The sequence below is a fragment of the Podarcis raffonei genome, chromosome 1, assembly GCF_027172205.1.
Source record: "Podarcis raffonei isolate rPodRaf1 chromosome 1, rPodRaf1.pri, whole genome shotgun sequence".
NCBI classification, from domain to species: Eukaryota; Metazoa; Chordata; class Lepidosauria; order Squamata; family Lacertidae; genus Podarcis; species Podarcis raffonei.
Window position 1 is genome coordinate 62,090,851 of NC_070602.1, and position 17,345 is coordinate 62,108,195.

Consider the following 17,345-nt stretch of genomic DNA (forward strand, 5'->3'; position numbering starts at 1 on the left):
GCTCTTCTACTTTGATGTTTTGGGAAATAAAAGAAAGCTACAGCAAGCTTTACATTTTGGAAACTGCTGCTACTATTGGGAAAGATAACCCTTTTGAGCTTCATTTTTAAGGATCACATAAGTTTACCTAATTGCTATCTGTGGCAGTGATTCTTCTGAGAAAAGCAGGAGGCTGTACAAGAAATACCCATAAGAGTAACACATAATTATTATTACTAAAAAACCCTTTTACTGGCTTTTTCAAAGATTGGTTTAAGAAAGATTACCAAGATGGTCTTAGACATCATTTTTAAGGCATCCTTTAATGCTTACTGCTCCAATATTTTATCGGAGGGTTAAATGGCTGTTCAGCAAGATTAAACAACTTAACATTTTGGCTATGTTCCTACTCCGTATGGTCACAGTAACGGTGCATGGAGGAATCACCAAAGGGCATTACAGAGTCCTGTTTCTATCTCCATTCACACTAGGCTACTACAAAGAGCAAGAGGTCTCTGTGTGTGGAGATCAGAAGATGTAATATCTTAACACTGCCATAAAGTGATAAGCAAAGTTATGCTCGCACCTGACAAAGTTTGACAGCATTAGTAGATACAAAGTGGATTCAAGAACTGCTAGGAATAGCCAAGTTAATCCCTTGCAGCAAAAGTAGCATGCCTTGTGGCACCTCAAAGACCAATAAAAGTTTCATTAATTAACTACAGTCCACTTCAAGGTGATGACACACTGTGCTATATTTCATAGAATCATAGAGTTGGAAAGACCTTAGGAGTCATCTAGCCCAACCCCATGCAATGCAGGAATCTCAACTAAAGAATCCTTGACAGATGGTCATCCAATCTCTGACTCTATGTGAATCAGAAGAAGCTTTGAAGGTGTTGGACCAGGGTCTGCAGACTGATAAGACAGAGATGGGGGGGCAGATTTTGTGTCCAGAAATTAGGGGAACAAGCGGTGCTAGAAAGGCTGGTACTTGCCTTGAAAGAACAGGTATGTAGCTACTTGATTTAATGTGTCATTGGAGGCCCAGCTGACATCTATGCAAAGGAGTACTTATGCAAAACTTTTGACTAGTTCAGCCCTCTAGGTGGAGTGCTAGGTTGCTTGTTGAGGAGCAGAATCTCTTGCTGTGACTACCCCATCCCTTTATAACACAATTGCAAAGTGTGTGTCCTTGTTGGATCAAGGGCATCACTTAAGTATGACCTGCTGTGCCTTGGCATATCAAATCCTTTGAGTAGTTGTGTGTATTATTGTGTGCCTTTGAGTAGTTCTTCTGCATATGTACTGTATCACACTGATCTGAGCATTGCAGCTTTGGGGGGGGGCAGGTATCTGAGTTTGGATTCATGATCAAGTGGGGGCCAAAACACATTTGATACTTGAAGAGCAGTAGGTTTATAGCAGCCTTCAAAATTGCTGTTATTCATGGCAGATCTGTAATGTTAGTTTAAATTTTGGTAATGTTCTAAGCTCTGGTGTATGGCTGCCCCAGGCATCTTTCGGTGGAAGAGCAGAATGAAAATCATCATCATCTTCAAAGGTTGTGCATACATAGGTTTTACAATTTCACTCATCAATTTGTTTTCACTTGGATTTCTAAATATGCCTAGTTCTGTTGTTGCATATTCGGAGTCAATTCTACAACAGAGGCGTAGCTTGGGAAGTATTGCTTGCATGCCTGTAAGCAATTATCAGTTCTAAAACATATTATGATGTGCCCAGTGGCAGTATTGTCATAACTGAAAGTTGATCTGTTTGCATAAGTAAAGGCATAATGAAACCTCCCCAGTCAGCAGACCACTGACCTCTACACCTTCTGCAATTCAGTTTGTTGAGTTACACGCCAACTCTCAAAAACTGCTTTACAGGGATCAGGCAGGCCTCTTGAGTGGGTAGGAGGTGTTGAAGAAAATCAAACTCCCTGCTTTATGTTAGCAGAAATTGGGTGCAAGCCACTGAGTGTAAAAACTCTATTTTGAAAGTAACCAGTAGCCCACATGTTTACTGTCTCTGTTTGTGCTGTTAAAAGATTCCAACACATTTGCAGATTGTTTTTTTTAAAAAAAATGTACATAAAACTGTCAAGATTATTGCTGTAAAAATGACTTTTGCAGTGCAGGTTCAAATTCCCTTCCAGCAGTTGACAGAAATTGATGAATATTTCCTTAACGGTTCTCTCTTTTGTTTCAGGCATGAACACTAGCAAGAGCGAGAATGTCAAAGAGCCCCCATTGAAGCCATCCCGGAGATCCTTGCCATGCCTTGCTCAGAGCCAAACACACCCGCACAGCCTCAGCAAGCATTCCTCATTCCTGCAGCCAAATCGAGTGCAGCCTCAACCTCAGCTAGGGACTGCAGGGACATCAACTGCTACCGTCGATGTAGTGTCAGAACGAGGTGAGCTCTGGCACACTGAGGCCACTGGCATTTTTCCACATCTGTGATACATTCTGAACTTAGCAAACAAAAGGAACGGGGCTGTGTGATATAAACAGTGACCTGAATGTAAAATGTTTATTATGCCTTTCAGCTAAAGTGATGGAAACCTTGGAAAACAATTTACTCAAATTATCTAATACAGAATACAGCGATCCGTTCTTAGGTGAGTATGCCCTGCTCAGTTATATTCTATTGTGATTGTTCAAAATAATCCCCCTTTCCTTCCACTTTGGGCAACCTAGAGCTGAAATGTGAAATTATTAACCTCTGAAAGATTCATTTTAAAGCAGCAATTGAAATCCCTGTGTGTTGGCCTTTAATTCATCTCTGGTAATTCAACTAGGTAGGCCAGGGGTGGGGGGCCTCTAGAGCACAGGCCAAGCAAGTTGACCCATGTTTTCCCCCAACCACATTCATGTCCATAAACCCATTAGCTGATGTCATTCATGACATCATCTGATGAATACAAGGATGGAGTTAAATCCTGCATTGGCTGTTCCTGCCAGTTCCCACAGAAAACAGCAGTGCACAACCAATCTGAGCAGGATTTAACCATCGCTCACCAGCTGATGAGTGTAGCTTAAATCTTCCTGAATTCTGCAGGATTCCAAGTAAACCTCTTCCTGATTCAGTAAGGCAATTCTATGCAAATCTGTATGGTAGGGGTGGGGAACCTTTTTAGACCCATAGACCGGATGTATATCAGGATCTGCCTCTTGGGCCAAATTTGACATGTGAGTGGGGCTCCCCACCTGTCAATCATGTGATGACATCTGATGAGTGGGAAAGTGGGATTAAACCTTGTGTTGGCTGTTTGTGTCTGCTCCCAGCAGAGATCAGTAGTATGCAACCAAGCTGAGCAGAATTTAAGCCCCTCTTATCAGGTGATGAGTGGGGGTTAAATCCTGCTGAGTTTGGCAAGATTCTATGCAACCCCCTTTCAGATTCAGGAGCAAGTTTGCACCACAATCCCCTGCTAAAATGGAGGGCCCCCTCCTTCATTTTAGTAGATGCATACATTTTGATGTGATGTGATCTCTCACTTAGGTCGTACATATTTAGGTTAAGAACATAAAATATGAAGGTTGGATCAACAAAGTTAATCCATTGTGTGTAATTCTGTCCTAAGCATACAGGCGACTCCCTACTTATGTGCGGGTTACGTTCTGGGGGCCCGTGCACATAAGTGAAATTGCATAAAATTGGGATTACCTTCTCGACACCCTTTAAACACCCTCGTTGCTGCTCTCTCTTCAATCCATACCAAAAAATGCTGTATCTAATAATATCCACAACTAGAATTGAAGCTCTGGGGCTGGCAGGAGGCTGTAGGATGCAGAGGAAAGTGATTGCTGCTGCTGTGCTACCCCGCATATCAGCTGTTAGGTAGAGAGGCTGAGCAGTACAATGCCCCGCTGTGTCTCTTTGGGGCTTCCTGTGCCCTCATTGATGTCCTCTTCAGGCTCCAGGTAGGGTCCACTTATGAGCCTCAAAGTCTGTCCAGCACTCTCTTGCTATTTCTGGGTATGAATTGAATCATTTAATGATTTTCCAGTGCTGCGCATATACATGGTCAGAAATGAGTAGAACATGGATCAGTGCGAGGGTGCCTGTACTTACAATTGCAGCTTCAGACTTTGTATAGAGGTATTTTTGTTTTTAAGCTGTAGCCTCTGATCCACAACATTTCCACTATCACAAGACCTATTAAATGGGGCTTGTTCTTCTTGTGAAACCCTCTGGCCACGGAGGTGTTGCATGAAAAAGTCAGGACGACATGACTGCAGTCACTCTTGGAATGCTGACGGGGCTTACATAACCCCTGTGATTAATGACTTTCATTTCTTCAGTGATCTACTACGAACTGCCCCAGGAGGATATTAAAAGATGGATCTGAATTAAGTGTGTGAGATAAATATTTAATCATGAAGCTTCTAGGAAGGACAAATAAAAGGGGAAACGGTACAGCTCTGTACAAAAGAAGGCAAGGAAGCACGGCCACTGAAGCCATTAGTGCAAAAGGCTAAATTCCAGCTGAACTTTGAGCCAGCAATACAATAAGATGTAATTGCCATGTTTAGAACGACAAGGTGCTCTGAATGAGTATGGATAAAAACCTTGTCTCATGGTTTGAATGTGTATGGGCAAAAAAAATGTTGATGATAATCTGATGGGTGGAGAATCCTATTGCAGGGAAGCAGTGGCTAAAGATTCAGTTCTGGAACGATACAGTTCATCATTGATGAAATGATTCAGATTTGGTCTGAAGAATCTGTAATCCAGCAAGGCGAATGCCACTTTCCAGCCACCTATCGTAGCCAAAAAGATATTTGGGGATCCACACACCCAATTTTTGCAGCCCTAGGCCAGCAACAAAGACTGGAGGCATATGGCAAGCTGCAGGCATATCTGGTGGTCTGCAGTTGATTTGACTCACAGGTTGCAAAGGCATAATTATGTGCTGCACTGAAAGAATGTGCTACTTGTAAACTTTTCTTTCCTGGTTTGCACATGATGAGACAAAGTTTAAAGGTTCTGTGGTTTGTAACAAAAAGGAGCTTCCCATTATGTCTCATACAGAAACAGGGGTTTGTTGAAGCCACAGTATATTATAGCAGTCTACAGTGGGCTACCCTTGATGGTCTAAACTGCAGCTATGCAGGGGGAAGGGGAAATTGGCAAAAGTCACCACCCCATTCATTCCTTAGAAGGTTTCACCAGATTTCAGTCTTTCCGCAACTGGAAGGAGACTTTCTGTTCATGGAATAGACAGTCTGGATCCAGACCTCTGTTTTGAATGTGGTTACTTTCCATTATACAAGTGCTGAAATTTATATATGGCAGAAGTTTCACAGAGAAGAAGTTTTATGTACAAAGACATAAAGCATGTTCCCTCTTTACTAAGAGAAAACACGGTTTACTTTTAGACACGGAATGGAAACACTCCCAACACATCAATCAGTTTGTGGAGTAATCTGTAGAGTCAGCATATTAATTAACCTACATGCCACCTTGAGATTTCAAATAAATTGCAAAAAAAGCTTAGTAAAACTGTGTTTAAAATGTTGACCATGTGCATGAGCATAGGAGGCACTAAACAAGCTTTTCTTGGGGGAATGGCTGTGCATAGATAAAATCTGTGAAGAATCTGTGCTTTGGTTTTTAAAGATGACACAGCTGAAATCATCAAAGGAAGCCAAGTAATTAAAGGAAATCAATGTTTGCTTTACTATTTGATGTTCAGAATCCGTGTGAACTACTTTTAGTGGATCTCTTTCTTTTTTTTAGTTTTAAGAGATAGTAATCTTTGCATCCCAAGCAGTAATGCTTTTTTGTATATGCTATAATTTAATTTTCAAATTCCTTTTTTGTTGGCTCCAGGATCACTGGAATGGTGCAAATGTAACTGCTCCATGGCTGAGAGTTTAAAAATGTGCTGTGGATGTGAATGCTCCCTTCTTTACTCCCAGTGAATTCTGCCATGCCTTCCACAAATTGTTGTAACAACAGCATTATATGTGCAATACATCAGCATTGAGAATATTTACCAGGCCTGTAATTAGATAATTAGATTTTGTAACCAGGATTTAAAGCAGATATGAATCCCACAGTTATTACAAACCAGGGAGAATTGGGTGAGAGTATGTGAGGCCATTCTAATCAAGCTGGGAGTTTGTTATATCTACATTAGCCAACAAAATAGGAATGCTAGTTTCCTGATAAGATTATAAATTCTGCTATTTCTAGAACATAATTTGTCTGAAAATTGGTAAATAAGAACCAGTGAGATTCATCCATGAATGTGGGTTTAATGCACACCAGAAACTTCTGCAATAGAATCTGAGAACTTCCTTGCCACTGTAATATCCTAGATTGTAGAATATATTCCTTTAGTAGATTCAGGGACTCCCAGCTCTTTGGCACAGAGATCATTAGTGCTATTTTTAGGATTCTGAAGTTGGCAGCATCTGTGTCACATGCATATTAATAGCCTGCCATGTTCTCTTGCATGCCAGCCGGTGAGTTTGAATTTGGGTACTCCAAAAAATAAAAAAAATAAAAAAACTGTCTTCTTCAATATTTCACCTTGGTCATGAAATATTACTTATGTACTAAGTTAAACTAAATTATAGATGATGATACTGCATCATTTGGATGGAGTGAAGTGTTGTGTGTGGTCATCTAAGACACAATTAATTCATGAAAGAGTAATTGAAATAAGGGACTCGGTGGAAATCAAATTACTTTTCCAGACAGCAAAGATGCAGAAGGTGTGAAAATTAATGGCTACTACTGCCCTCGACCTGCCGTCCACCACAAAGAGTTGTGCTGATCTTGTATCTTTACGATGATGTTCCAGTACTTAGAATCAATACATTATTTCGCTAGGATAATGATGAAACTAGCCTAGTGAAAAATTCCATTCTACCGTTGGAATTCTATGTGAATTAAGTAATCATTCCAGAGTGTCTTCTTAGAAGGCTGGCTTAATGAATGGTCTGAAGATGAAACTTACATGATTCACAAATCTACTCCCAAATAATGTGTGTGTTTGTATATGCACAAGGCTGCTTGTAAAGTCAGCTTTCATCTCTGCAGCTTAATCATCACATTTATTAGTCATAAAAAAATTCAAAGCTTGCTAAGGGTGAGGGTGGGGAATTTCAAATCATCTCTAAGAGTGGGATAAGGGTTTCACTTCCCTAAAGATTACATAGTAGTTCAACTGCTTAACAAAACAAGGGCCTAAGAAATATTGGCTTGGATTCAGAGTTCCTAATCGTATGATACTGGGAAAAGAGGAGGTGAAAGATTTTGTGACCCATGAAAAGCTGCTTTTGGGATCTGAGGCATTGTCTGAAAACAACCCATCAAAATCAATAGGGCTTGGTTGTCAATCTCTCTCTCTCTCTCTCTCTCTCTCTCTCTCTCTCTCTCTCTCTCTCTCTCTCTCCTCTCCCTCTCCCTCTCCCTCCCTCCCTCCCCCAGCTGGGTCTTAAGTTTAGTTTGCTCCAGTTCTACATCAGTTTACGAACAATTTTTTAAGTCTGCATGGAAAAGTATATGCATTCTCTGTGCATTTCTGTCAGTCCTTTCTTTGTCTTCTTTTACAAGCAATTTCCAGAGAATAATGCATTTCTGTATATGCACAAATATCCAGGCTGTGTACAAGTAACTCAGAACTTATACATATTAACTTGAGTGCATTCAGCTTTATGTGGTTGGCAACAATTTTTTAAAAAAAATAAAGGTGGCAAAAAAGCAGGCGGCACCTGGGGTCTTTTAAAAGGTGAGGGTTTTTTGGGAGGGGTTATTGGGTAGATTTTGTTATGATTATGTATTTTGTGGTTTTATATTTTGATTTTATTCTGTAAACCGTCCTAAGACCTCAAGGGTGGCATATAAATTCAATTATTATTATTATTAATAATATCACCCACCATTAGACCCAATGTATTTTTACTATGCACAATTTTGGCTTTGTGCACTATCCCCAGAATATAACCCTCTGTATACACTTTCCCTTCATATATGCTTTTTTGTGCACAAATTTTGGTTGGAGAACTGCACCACAAAATTCAGAAAACTGCAAAATTTGAAAGAGTCGTGTTTCAATCTGCATATTGCTGTAGGGAGTGCAAATTAAGTGTGTAGTGAATAAATTTCAGCCCTATCTCTACTTGTTTCTGAGTAATGCTTATTTTGCACATGTTAGATCTGGCTCTGGAGAGCTTAAATTTGGCAAGATCATGCGTATTATGTTTTCAAACTATTTTTGAATTGACAAAATCATGATTTTAAAGCAAAAATATGATTTTTCGCTTCTGCCTTTTGCATATTTACTCAGATGTATTAACGCTGAGTTCAGTGGGATTCATTCCCAAGTAAATGTGCATGCCATTACACCTTAAGTTGTCTCCCAAATATTTAGCTTTGGAGAAAACTGGGAAACTACCATCCCGGTCACCAAATTTGAAATCAGAGCTGCATGAATTGTAAAATTCCATAATGGAAGATTGCACCCTATTTTTACCACAATGTACTATTATCTGCAAAGGTGCTATTAAAAAATAATAGTCTTTTGTAGCGAATATCAGAAGAAATGTGAATACTGTAGTAAAACAAACAAAAAACCTGAAGAAATCCTGTGTGAGATATTTTTAGTTTTGTATACATTATTGTAAGCATTGGCAGGCAAAGCATTGCAATAATAGCGAACAAAAGTGTTGACCGTGCTTTTAGAAAGTGTTTGTAGTACTCTCCCAAAAAAATCAATGTTTGGCTTTGCTCAATGTCTATTACTTTTGTGGCCTGCAAGCACTGTGCTTTGCTGAAAAAGCAAAGCAAAAAACAAAGCAGCTCCTTAAAATTTCTATAGCTATTGAAGATGTTCCCCCATTCATTTGATGGCCAGAGCACCTGAGAATTATTCATCTCTGAATGGAGAATGGAATGTGAATCCTCCAGTTGTTCAGCAGCATTCAGCAGGGAGGGCAAGCAGGGTGGTGTTATGTGCCTGGCTTCCCAATCTGAGCATAGTTGCCATTTTCTGAGAGGGCAAGGGCAAGGGGTGAGGCTCAGTGCAGTGCTAGTATGGCAGCAGAGCCAATTCAGTGCTCCTGTTGCCCATGCTACACTGAATTCCCCATGCTTCACCCCTTCCCCTTCTGAAAGCTCTTCAGAACTAAGCAAAGAAAAAATGCTTATGGTAAATTTTGGATTTTTCATTACAAATAGGGCATTGGAAAGTGATGGGAACATGTGACAGAGAAATGAAAGGTGGATCATTATGGGAATTGTTCTTATAGCTTTTCTAGAATGTCTCCATAGTCATATCAAATGAGTCCATCTGTTTTTGGTATTTTTTCCCCTCTCAGACATAGGAAGAGAAAAAGACACATATACTGATGATTCAGAACATGGGAATTATGATTCTCGTACAGATCAGTCTCTGCTTATTAAAAATACGCCTACGAGACAGAAACCAGAGACTCGGACTAAGTCATCATTGAAGGTAATGAATTATAGGATACGGTTCTTGCAATGTATTGTTATTTCTGCTATCGGGATGGTTTACTTTTAAACATGCATTAGGTTGGTCCATTACAGACAAACGGATTGACCACTGTAATGTAATACTAGAGCTATGAGGATGATGAAGTCTAAGAGAAGTCTTCCAAGTATGAAATGTCAGAATAGATTAAATTAAAGAGCTAGGATTAGTCCATGTGATGTTGTCGTGTTCTCACCAGTGCAATAATTGTTTGTTTAGTGTCTTCTCAGTTTAAGATTTTCAGGGCTATTTAATGGAAGGACAGACAGACAGAAGGGACAAGGATTTTACATGGTACAGATAATCTTGATTTGTTTAGTCAGTGACCCATGGCCAGAAGATGTGATGGATTGTACATCACACATATATGAGTCAACTTTGAGGTTACACAGTTTCCTGGTTTGGAAATAACATGATCTGCTTGCCTGAGGCAACCAATTCTTCACCTGTGATATCAATCTGACATAAAATCCATTCCATTAATAAAAGGTCCTCTAAGATAAAGGATCATCTGTATTGTAACAAATAAAATATGGCAAGCTGATATTAAGCACAAGTCCCTAAATGATAACATGCATGGCTGTAGCAATGGATCCTTCCATTTTCAAATACCTTCAGTTTATGTATGTAAAGATTGCACGGGGAAAAGTGAATTCATGTCTGTCAGAAGCTTTATGGTGCATTTAGAACCATATGTCAATGGTTGCCATTTGAGGATTGTGTCAAATTTGAAAGTGTATTAGGTTATTATGCTGAAGTGAAGAAAGAAAGTGTGCCTGAAAAACTAGGGAAGGAATTCAGTGTCAAGCTCTTCTGATTATTCTGTCAGCACAAGTATTTATGCTTGCCAGATGGAAACCCCCCTTTCCCCCTCTGTGTGCTGTTCTTGGGGTTCTTCTGAGCCTACAGAGCAGATTTGGGGAAGGAGGAAAGCCCCATTTTGCTAGCAGGAGCCCTGTTCTCAGCTGCTGGACCTTGCTTGTCGGATGGTGAGAGGCTCAGCATGTGCTAAGCTATCAGGAGGAAGGGGATAGCTGTGGATGGTGAGAGCACTGAAGTCTCTCCTCTTACCCTCTTTCTCCTGTTTGCCTCCTTGCCATGAATAGTGGTCCCCAGTGGCGTAGCGTGGGGGGTGCAGGGGGGGCCGGCCGCACCGGGTGCAACATCTGGGGGTTAGGGTTAGGGGGCGCAAATCCATGGGTTAGGGGGCGCAAATCCACGGGTTAGGGGTGCAAATTACTTGCCTTGCCCCGGGTTCTGACAACCCACGCTACGCCACTGGTGGTCCCTTACTTCCTGGACCTCATCAGAGTGTGGGCAGGTATCACTGATCTGATTGGCTGCAGGACGATGGGACACATTGCCACCTGCAAAGTTCTCCAGTACAGGGTTAAACTACTTGTGCCTGTGTGGATATTCTCTCTGAAACTGGTTTTTATTCAAAAGTGTGAGTGCATTAAAAGTATGCTCAATGGGTAGAGGGGTGGCACATCTCCATCCCTTTTGGCCCTATTATTAATTCAAAATTGGTCTTCTGAGTAAGAAAAAGAAACATTTTTTTCTTTTACCCCCTGAAGCGAAATGTGGCTTGAAAGTGGTGACTTTGCTAACAATAATGGCTTAAGCAGATCCTTCCTTCCTTCACCTGACCCTCCAACGAAGATGCCGTGGGCCAGCCTTCAGGAAAATGGAAAAACTTGGGAAGTTTGCTGCTATGGCCTAACCCTAACCCATTGCCTCAGATTTGAATAAGAAAAGAAAAGGCATGATAATGTCAGGTTTGAGATGGAATGGTTTTATAGAAATCATATAATTGTGGCCATATGTAATTTGTCCACTTGTAATGCATTTAAAAACCAATGCTATAGACCTGTAACTTTCTGCGTCTTCGGCAGGACAATATTCTTTCTTTAAAATTAATAGTACATTGTGCTTTGTTTAAGCTTGCAATATCACAGTTAATTATAATTTTAAGTTAAAATATTCTAAATTAAATTTATATATTTGTCAAGAAAAGCAAAGAAAAAGAAAACCTGTGAGGAAAACATATACATGATTGTCGTATTTAGTTTGCGTCACAAACAGAGGGAAGTTTGTTGTAATCTGTAAGCTTTCTTGACAGACCTTTCAGATGCTTCATTGCAGTTGTAAAGCTCTGCTGAAAGGCTGTAACTCCTGCAGCTTGGATTCTTTCAGATGAAAAGTTTCATGGGCTCTGAACGGTGTCTGCATGCTAATGCAAACTATTTAGTTGCTGTCCTCAACAGCAGTGACCAATTTTCTGTAAAGGGCAGATACCTGGGATTCATTATTCATTGCTGAGTTATTTACCAGTCCTTCTCTTGGGGCCAAATGATGAAGTTCTTAATCCCTTTCATATTGACTTCTGCAGGAAACTTTTCAGCAGTGCGGCAAGCTCAGGGCATTAAAGCCTTTCAAACCTCTTACCCAAAAGATTGGTGTAATTTAAGTTACAGCACTGTAATACTGTGTAAGGATTTTGAGTATAATATCCATGAAAATGGTAAGGGCAGCCAATGAGATAAAGCAACATGACTCCTACATGCTACTTCAAGGAAGCAATGTTGATGCTGCAGTTTTCTGCAGTATTCATAAAGTAGCATATATTTCATTGCTTGTTCCGTGAGTTTATTTGGCTCTTTAATTGCCCTCACTCCCTAATCATACAGTCATGCCAAGTACCTGCTCCCTGCTGGACATGGTCCCTTCAAAGTCTCCATCAGTTGTACTACCTCACTTTGGGTTCCAGTTACTCACTTCTGTTCACTCACCAAAGGATTCTGCCACTAGCCATGGTGATCTTCCCTTCCTTTACTGTTAACAGGATCAACTCTTCTAGCCTTCCATAATCCTCTAGTGTTCAGAAATATAAACTGAACCTGTGTAGACTGGGCTTTGGATTTTATTTATTTGATTCCATTTCTGAATTTCTTCCCATAAAATATCTCAAAGCAATTTGACAGTACAATCATAAACAATTAAAACAATTTAAAAAAATCCCACGTGTAAAAACCTTTCCATATGCAAACAAAAAGAACTTCAGGTGTGAAAACAATTTTGAATCCAAAATAGGATAAAAATCTCCTTTAAAGAAGCTTGTTAAAAAAGGATAGTCTCCAATAGGCTTTTGCTACTGACAACTCCTGCAGGTGAATCCAGAATTTACTGATGCAAAAAGTCCTAAATATCAAATGCCAAACACTTGTGATAAACTGCTGAAACTAGAGATTATTTATTGCCAAGAGCAATGTCACAATTGATCATGGCCTATAACGTTTGCAGTTGTCCGATCTTTGACAGACCGCTGCATAATGACTTCTTGGAAGATGTGTTACTGTGTCAGCAGATTTGGGTATGATTTTCCATCACCACGAATTGCTGCGTTAGAATCACCTGTGGGCATGTATGTTTTCAATTTATTCAACTCAGAGTAAATGGGTGCTGGTTACGTAACCTTCAGGGGTGCTAAAGGCAATGGATTAGTATCTCCTAAGAAAAACACCTGCTGTCCTCTTGTTCAAGTGTGTGAACAAACGTATGGAGTATAACTGGGTTTCTTTTAAAAATGAAGATTTGGTTAAGACTGAACTGTATTTACCGGCATCATTCTTCTGTGCCATTTTTATATTGGAATTGTGCATTTTATTTTATTTTATTTTATTTTATTTTATTATGTTGGGAACCAGGATTACTCTTCATTGGGTGATGAAGGGGAGGACTCCAAACCTGAAGGAAAAAGGCACACAGGGACAGACCGAGAACTGCTGCTGTGAGATGAACCTGCAGGGCCAACCCAAAGATGTGGCACAGCCACCGCCATTCTCTTACTAAGAGAAACCCCAGGTGGACCTCAGGCTCCCCAGCTCCATCACAGTAGTAGATAAGTGTAGAAGGCTGGTGCCCTTTAAGTAGAGTCAAAGAGAAAAACAACTACAGTGGTACCTCGGGTTACATATGCTTCGGGTTACATATGCTTCAGGTTACAGACTCTGCTAACCCAGAAAAAGTACCTCGGGTTAAGAACTTTGCTTCAGGATGAGAACAGAAATCGTGCTCCGGCGGCGCAGCAGCAGCAGGAGGCCTCATTAGCTAAAGTGGTGCTTCAGGTTAATAACAGTTTCAGGTTAAGAACAGACCTCTGGAACGAATTAAGTACTTAACCCGAGGTACCACTGTACCAGACTTTTAGAAGACATCTGAAGGCAGCCCTGTTTACGGAAGCTTTTAATGTTTAACAGACCACTGTATTTTAATTTTTTGTTGGAAGCCACCCAGAGTGGCTGGGGAAACCCAGCCAGATGGGCAGGGTATAAATTATTATTGTTGTTGTTGTTGTTGTTGTTGTTGTTGTTGTTGTGGCATCTTGCAGTACAGGTACTGCTAAAAATCAGGCCACACCTGTTGCTACTGCTATATATAGTCTCAATTTCCTCTTGTCCCTTGCTGAAGAAAATTCAGGGCTCTGTGTTCCCATAGGCTTTGCCTAGCATCTAGGCTGCCCCCTGCCTCACCTTGTCCTACCCCCCTACATAGGCCTTGCCTTGCCTTGCAGGACACCTTCATTCATTGTTAGGAATAATAATATCCATGGTTACTAGAAATGGGCAAGCTCATATTCAATTTACTTGGAAATTATTTGAATATCTCTTCAAAGAATTGGGAAAGCTCAAATATGATTTTTGAGCCAATTGAAGGATTTGGGGAGATGCACCAGCCGATTCCTAACAGCCCCCTTTCCCCCTAGCAACTGAGCCAGTGTGTTATCCCTCAAAGATCCCTCACAAGTGGCAGAAGTGAAAGTGTAACTGTGGTGCACAAGTAGAGGAAATAAGAGTTTCCCGTACTTCTCACCAAAACATGCTGATTTTAGCAGTGTAGCTGGGCAACTCAAAGTGGTGAACAAGGAGATAGATATGCAGAGCAAGAAGGTAAGGCTGAGTACCATTTTTTTGCCCCAAGCTCAGAAAATTTCATTTGGCAGCCCTGTAAACTTGGAGGACCATCTGTCATGGATGCTTTAGTTGAGATTCCTGCATTGCAGGTGGTTGGACTAGATGACTCTCAAGGTCTCTTCCAACTCTGCAATTCTGTGAAATCTAAAAGCAGCTTCTCTTGATCAGTTTAGATTTGTAACATTGGCCAAATAGGGTTATGCTGTGCATATTCTGGTTCAGGATTTCAATCCAAAACATACATTGTGATTTAAACATTTTAGAGTATTATATGAAAGGAAATAGTGGAATGATATCTAACTAATGCGTCCCATCGGCGCAAAGATTTCTGCTTGTGAATGGAGCTTTCCCCACCACCTTACACCCCCTAAATCTGTTCTGGGGCTCCCTCAACACTCTGGAGCAGATTTGGGAATGGTGCGGGATACACATAGGGAGAGGGGAAGTTAGAGTGAACAAGTTCAAATTCTTGTGCTGATGGAATGCGCTAGTTGAATACCACCTACTATTTCTAAAAGGAGGAGAGAAAGTTCTATACCTTTTTCTGATGTGAAATACTAAACTTTTACTTTCAGTGGTATATGAAAAGTTGGTAAGAAAAGTTTCTTACCACTATTAAGTACTTCATCTCTTACCTTATTCATCTCTTATTCTTATTCTTTTGAGTCAGACTGAGTAACTTTTCTCCATTAGTCTCCTGAGGCAGGTTCCAATCGTCCATTCTCACTTTGCCCATTTCTTTAGATGTTCAAATTAACTATCGCACTGTGCCTTGAATGCTTTCAACACCCACTGCTTTAAGTGGGATATGAGTCGTCACGTCAGCTAAGTGACTTTAATGCAAAATTGTTCAGCATCTGAAATTGGATTACAGGAAGAATGAACCAGTTAAGAGGAGAACCACAGGGAGGGGAAAGCCTTTTGATGGAAAACCAATCACCACCAAATGCAATCTGAAAATGCAGCCACAAATAATGTTAATATGGGGAGTAGAATCCTGAACCCAAAGTGAAATGGCACGACTTGATGGATGCCACAAGTTTAACTTCATGTGCACTTCTCATTTATCTGCCACAGTTGTTAAATTACTCACTTGAACTAATTGGAAAATTGCTTTCCCAAGACCTATCAATCATAAATTATTGCTGGATGGTTTGTCATAGTTTAGGGGGGGAAACATGTTTTGTGTGTATGTTACAACACTTCAGGAATGTAAGAGTTGTGCAGAAATGAATACTTACAGGTTAGACTTTGAAGGGGAAATGTAGAGATGGGGCAAGAGAGAAACACTCCTCCCTGGTCCTTACTTATTCATAAAAATTGCCCATGTATAGTGGTGCTTTTATCAATATCCACTGTCAGTATTCCAGTGACCAAGCTGGGACAAAAGAAGCTGCTTTCATCAGCTTGCACAGAATTCTATGGGTTTCTGTTCTGGCCTTGCATAGCAGTTGTGTAAACTGTGCATGCCTTCCTCATTGATCAACACTTGGCAGGAAAGTGTCGTGAATTCTACTCATATTGATCCAGAACAGAATTCAACGTATAGTTAGCAGAGAAAAAATTAAACACGTTGCAGGATTCCCCCCCCCCAAAAAAAAAACAGAACAGAGGCAATTAATATTTCATCCAGCAGAGCTTTACTGCTACTGAAGGCAAATGAGCATAATGGTCACAAATTGAATACATTCAGGATTGGCACTGTCCATAAGAAATCCAGTTGCAGCAGCTTAACTTTAACTTATAATAAGACTACAACCTTAACACTAAGCATACTTTATACAGAATACCACACCAGAAGGAAAAATAGATAGTGAAGCCCAGACTCCTTCTGGCCTTATTATTATAGTCAGCTTGACCTTGACAGAAAGAGATAACAGAACCAGTTTAAGCCAGCTGTACTCACCTTCTCTGAAGGTGTTCTCCAAACACCAGGAACCTTCTGCTTGTTTCTAGAATAGAAACTTATGTGGCAGATAGAAATTTCCAGCTTGCACCAGTTTCTTTCACAGAGAAAAGTTTCCAGAACCCTCTTGAATTAATTAGAATAGGAAAGATCTCTACACATCAGATCAATACTTTCTGTACCAAGAAATGCAAACTGACAGAAAGGTCTCTTCATCTGTCCCATCTACCCCAAAACCACTGTTTGTTGGTAGTAGCCAAGAATAGCAGTGCATGGGCTCCACAACAGAGCACTCCTTTTTGCTTATTGATTCTTATACAAAAAATCTCTTTAAAGGCAAAGTTCACGGAAAAACGAAGGAACAAGTGTAAATACTTAATAGTTGCCTTAAGAAGAGCATAGGGTAGATTCAAGCTTAGGCTGAATGCAGAAGAATGAATGATGATCCCAGGATCTAGGAAAATACAAGCAAGCACCTCATGAATTTAGAGAAGGGAGTGGGAGAGCTCAAAGGAGGGGGGAGAGAAGGTGTGCAATTCTGGAGTATGAGAAGCAGAATGGGGTTTCTTGTGTCCAGGCAGTCACAGACTTGGGTGCTGGAGATATTACAAATGAAAGGGGTGTGCTTTCTAGGCTCAAATAAAAAAGAGAGTTGTCTTTGACAAGATAAAGACAGAATGTGAGTATTGTGTCCATGTCTGTCCACTTGTGTTTATGTCTATGAACAAAGTGGTTTACTACCAGTATTTTTACTTCTACTTACGGATATAATGCTAGACTTAATAGAGCAGCTAGCTGGCCAAAAAAACTGATATCATGTTATCCTATCAATGGAACAGAAGCAAAATAGTTTCATTTGAGCTTCAAAGACTCCTACGTTTTGCTTTTGAAAAGTCAAACCAGTGTAGGAACAGATCACGTCCTGAACCCTGTTGTTAATCAGTTTGCTTTTAGAGCTGAATTACTAAGA

At 40.3% G+C, this 17,345-nt stretch overlaps 1 protein-coding gene across 2 annotated transcripts in view; it reads left to right on the plus strand.

Annotated features, from left to right (window-relative positions):
• The window catches only part of ANO3 (anoctamin 3), a 160,536-nt gene that overhangs the window by 58,916 nt on the left and 84,275 nt on the right, over positions 1-17,345 (plus strand). For both annotated transcript variants that reach the window (XM_053389410.1, XM_053389420.1), the window contains exons 2-4: positions 2,194-2,400; positions 2,534-2,605; positions 9,321-9,457. In XM_053389410.1, coding sequence (XP_053245385.1) covers positions 2,194-2,400; positions 2,534-2,605; positions 9,321-9,457 — 416 coding nt within the window. The remainder of the gene's footprint in view (positions 1-2,193; positions 2,401-2,533; positions 2,606-9,320; positions 9,458-17,345) is intronic.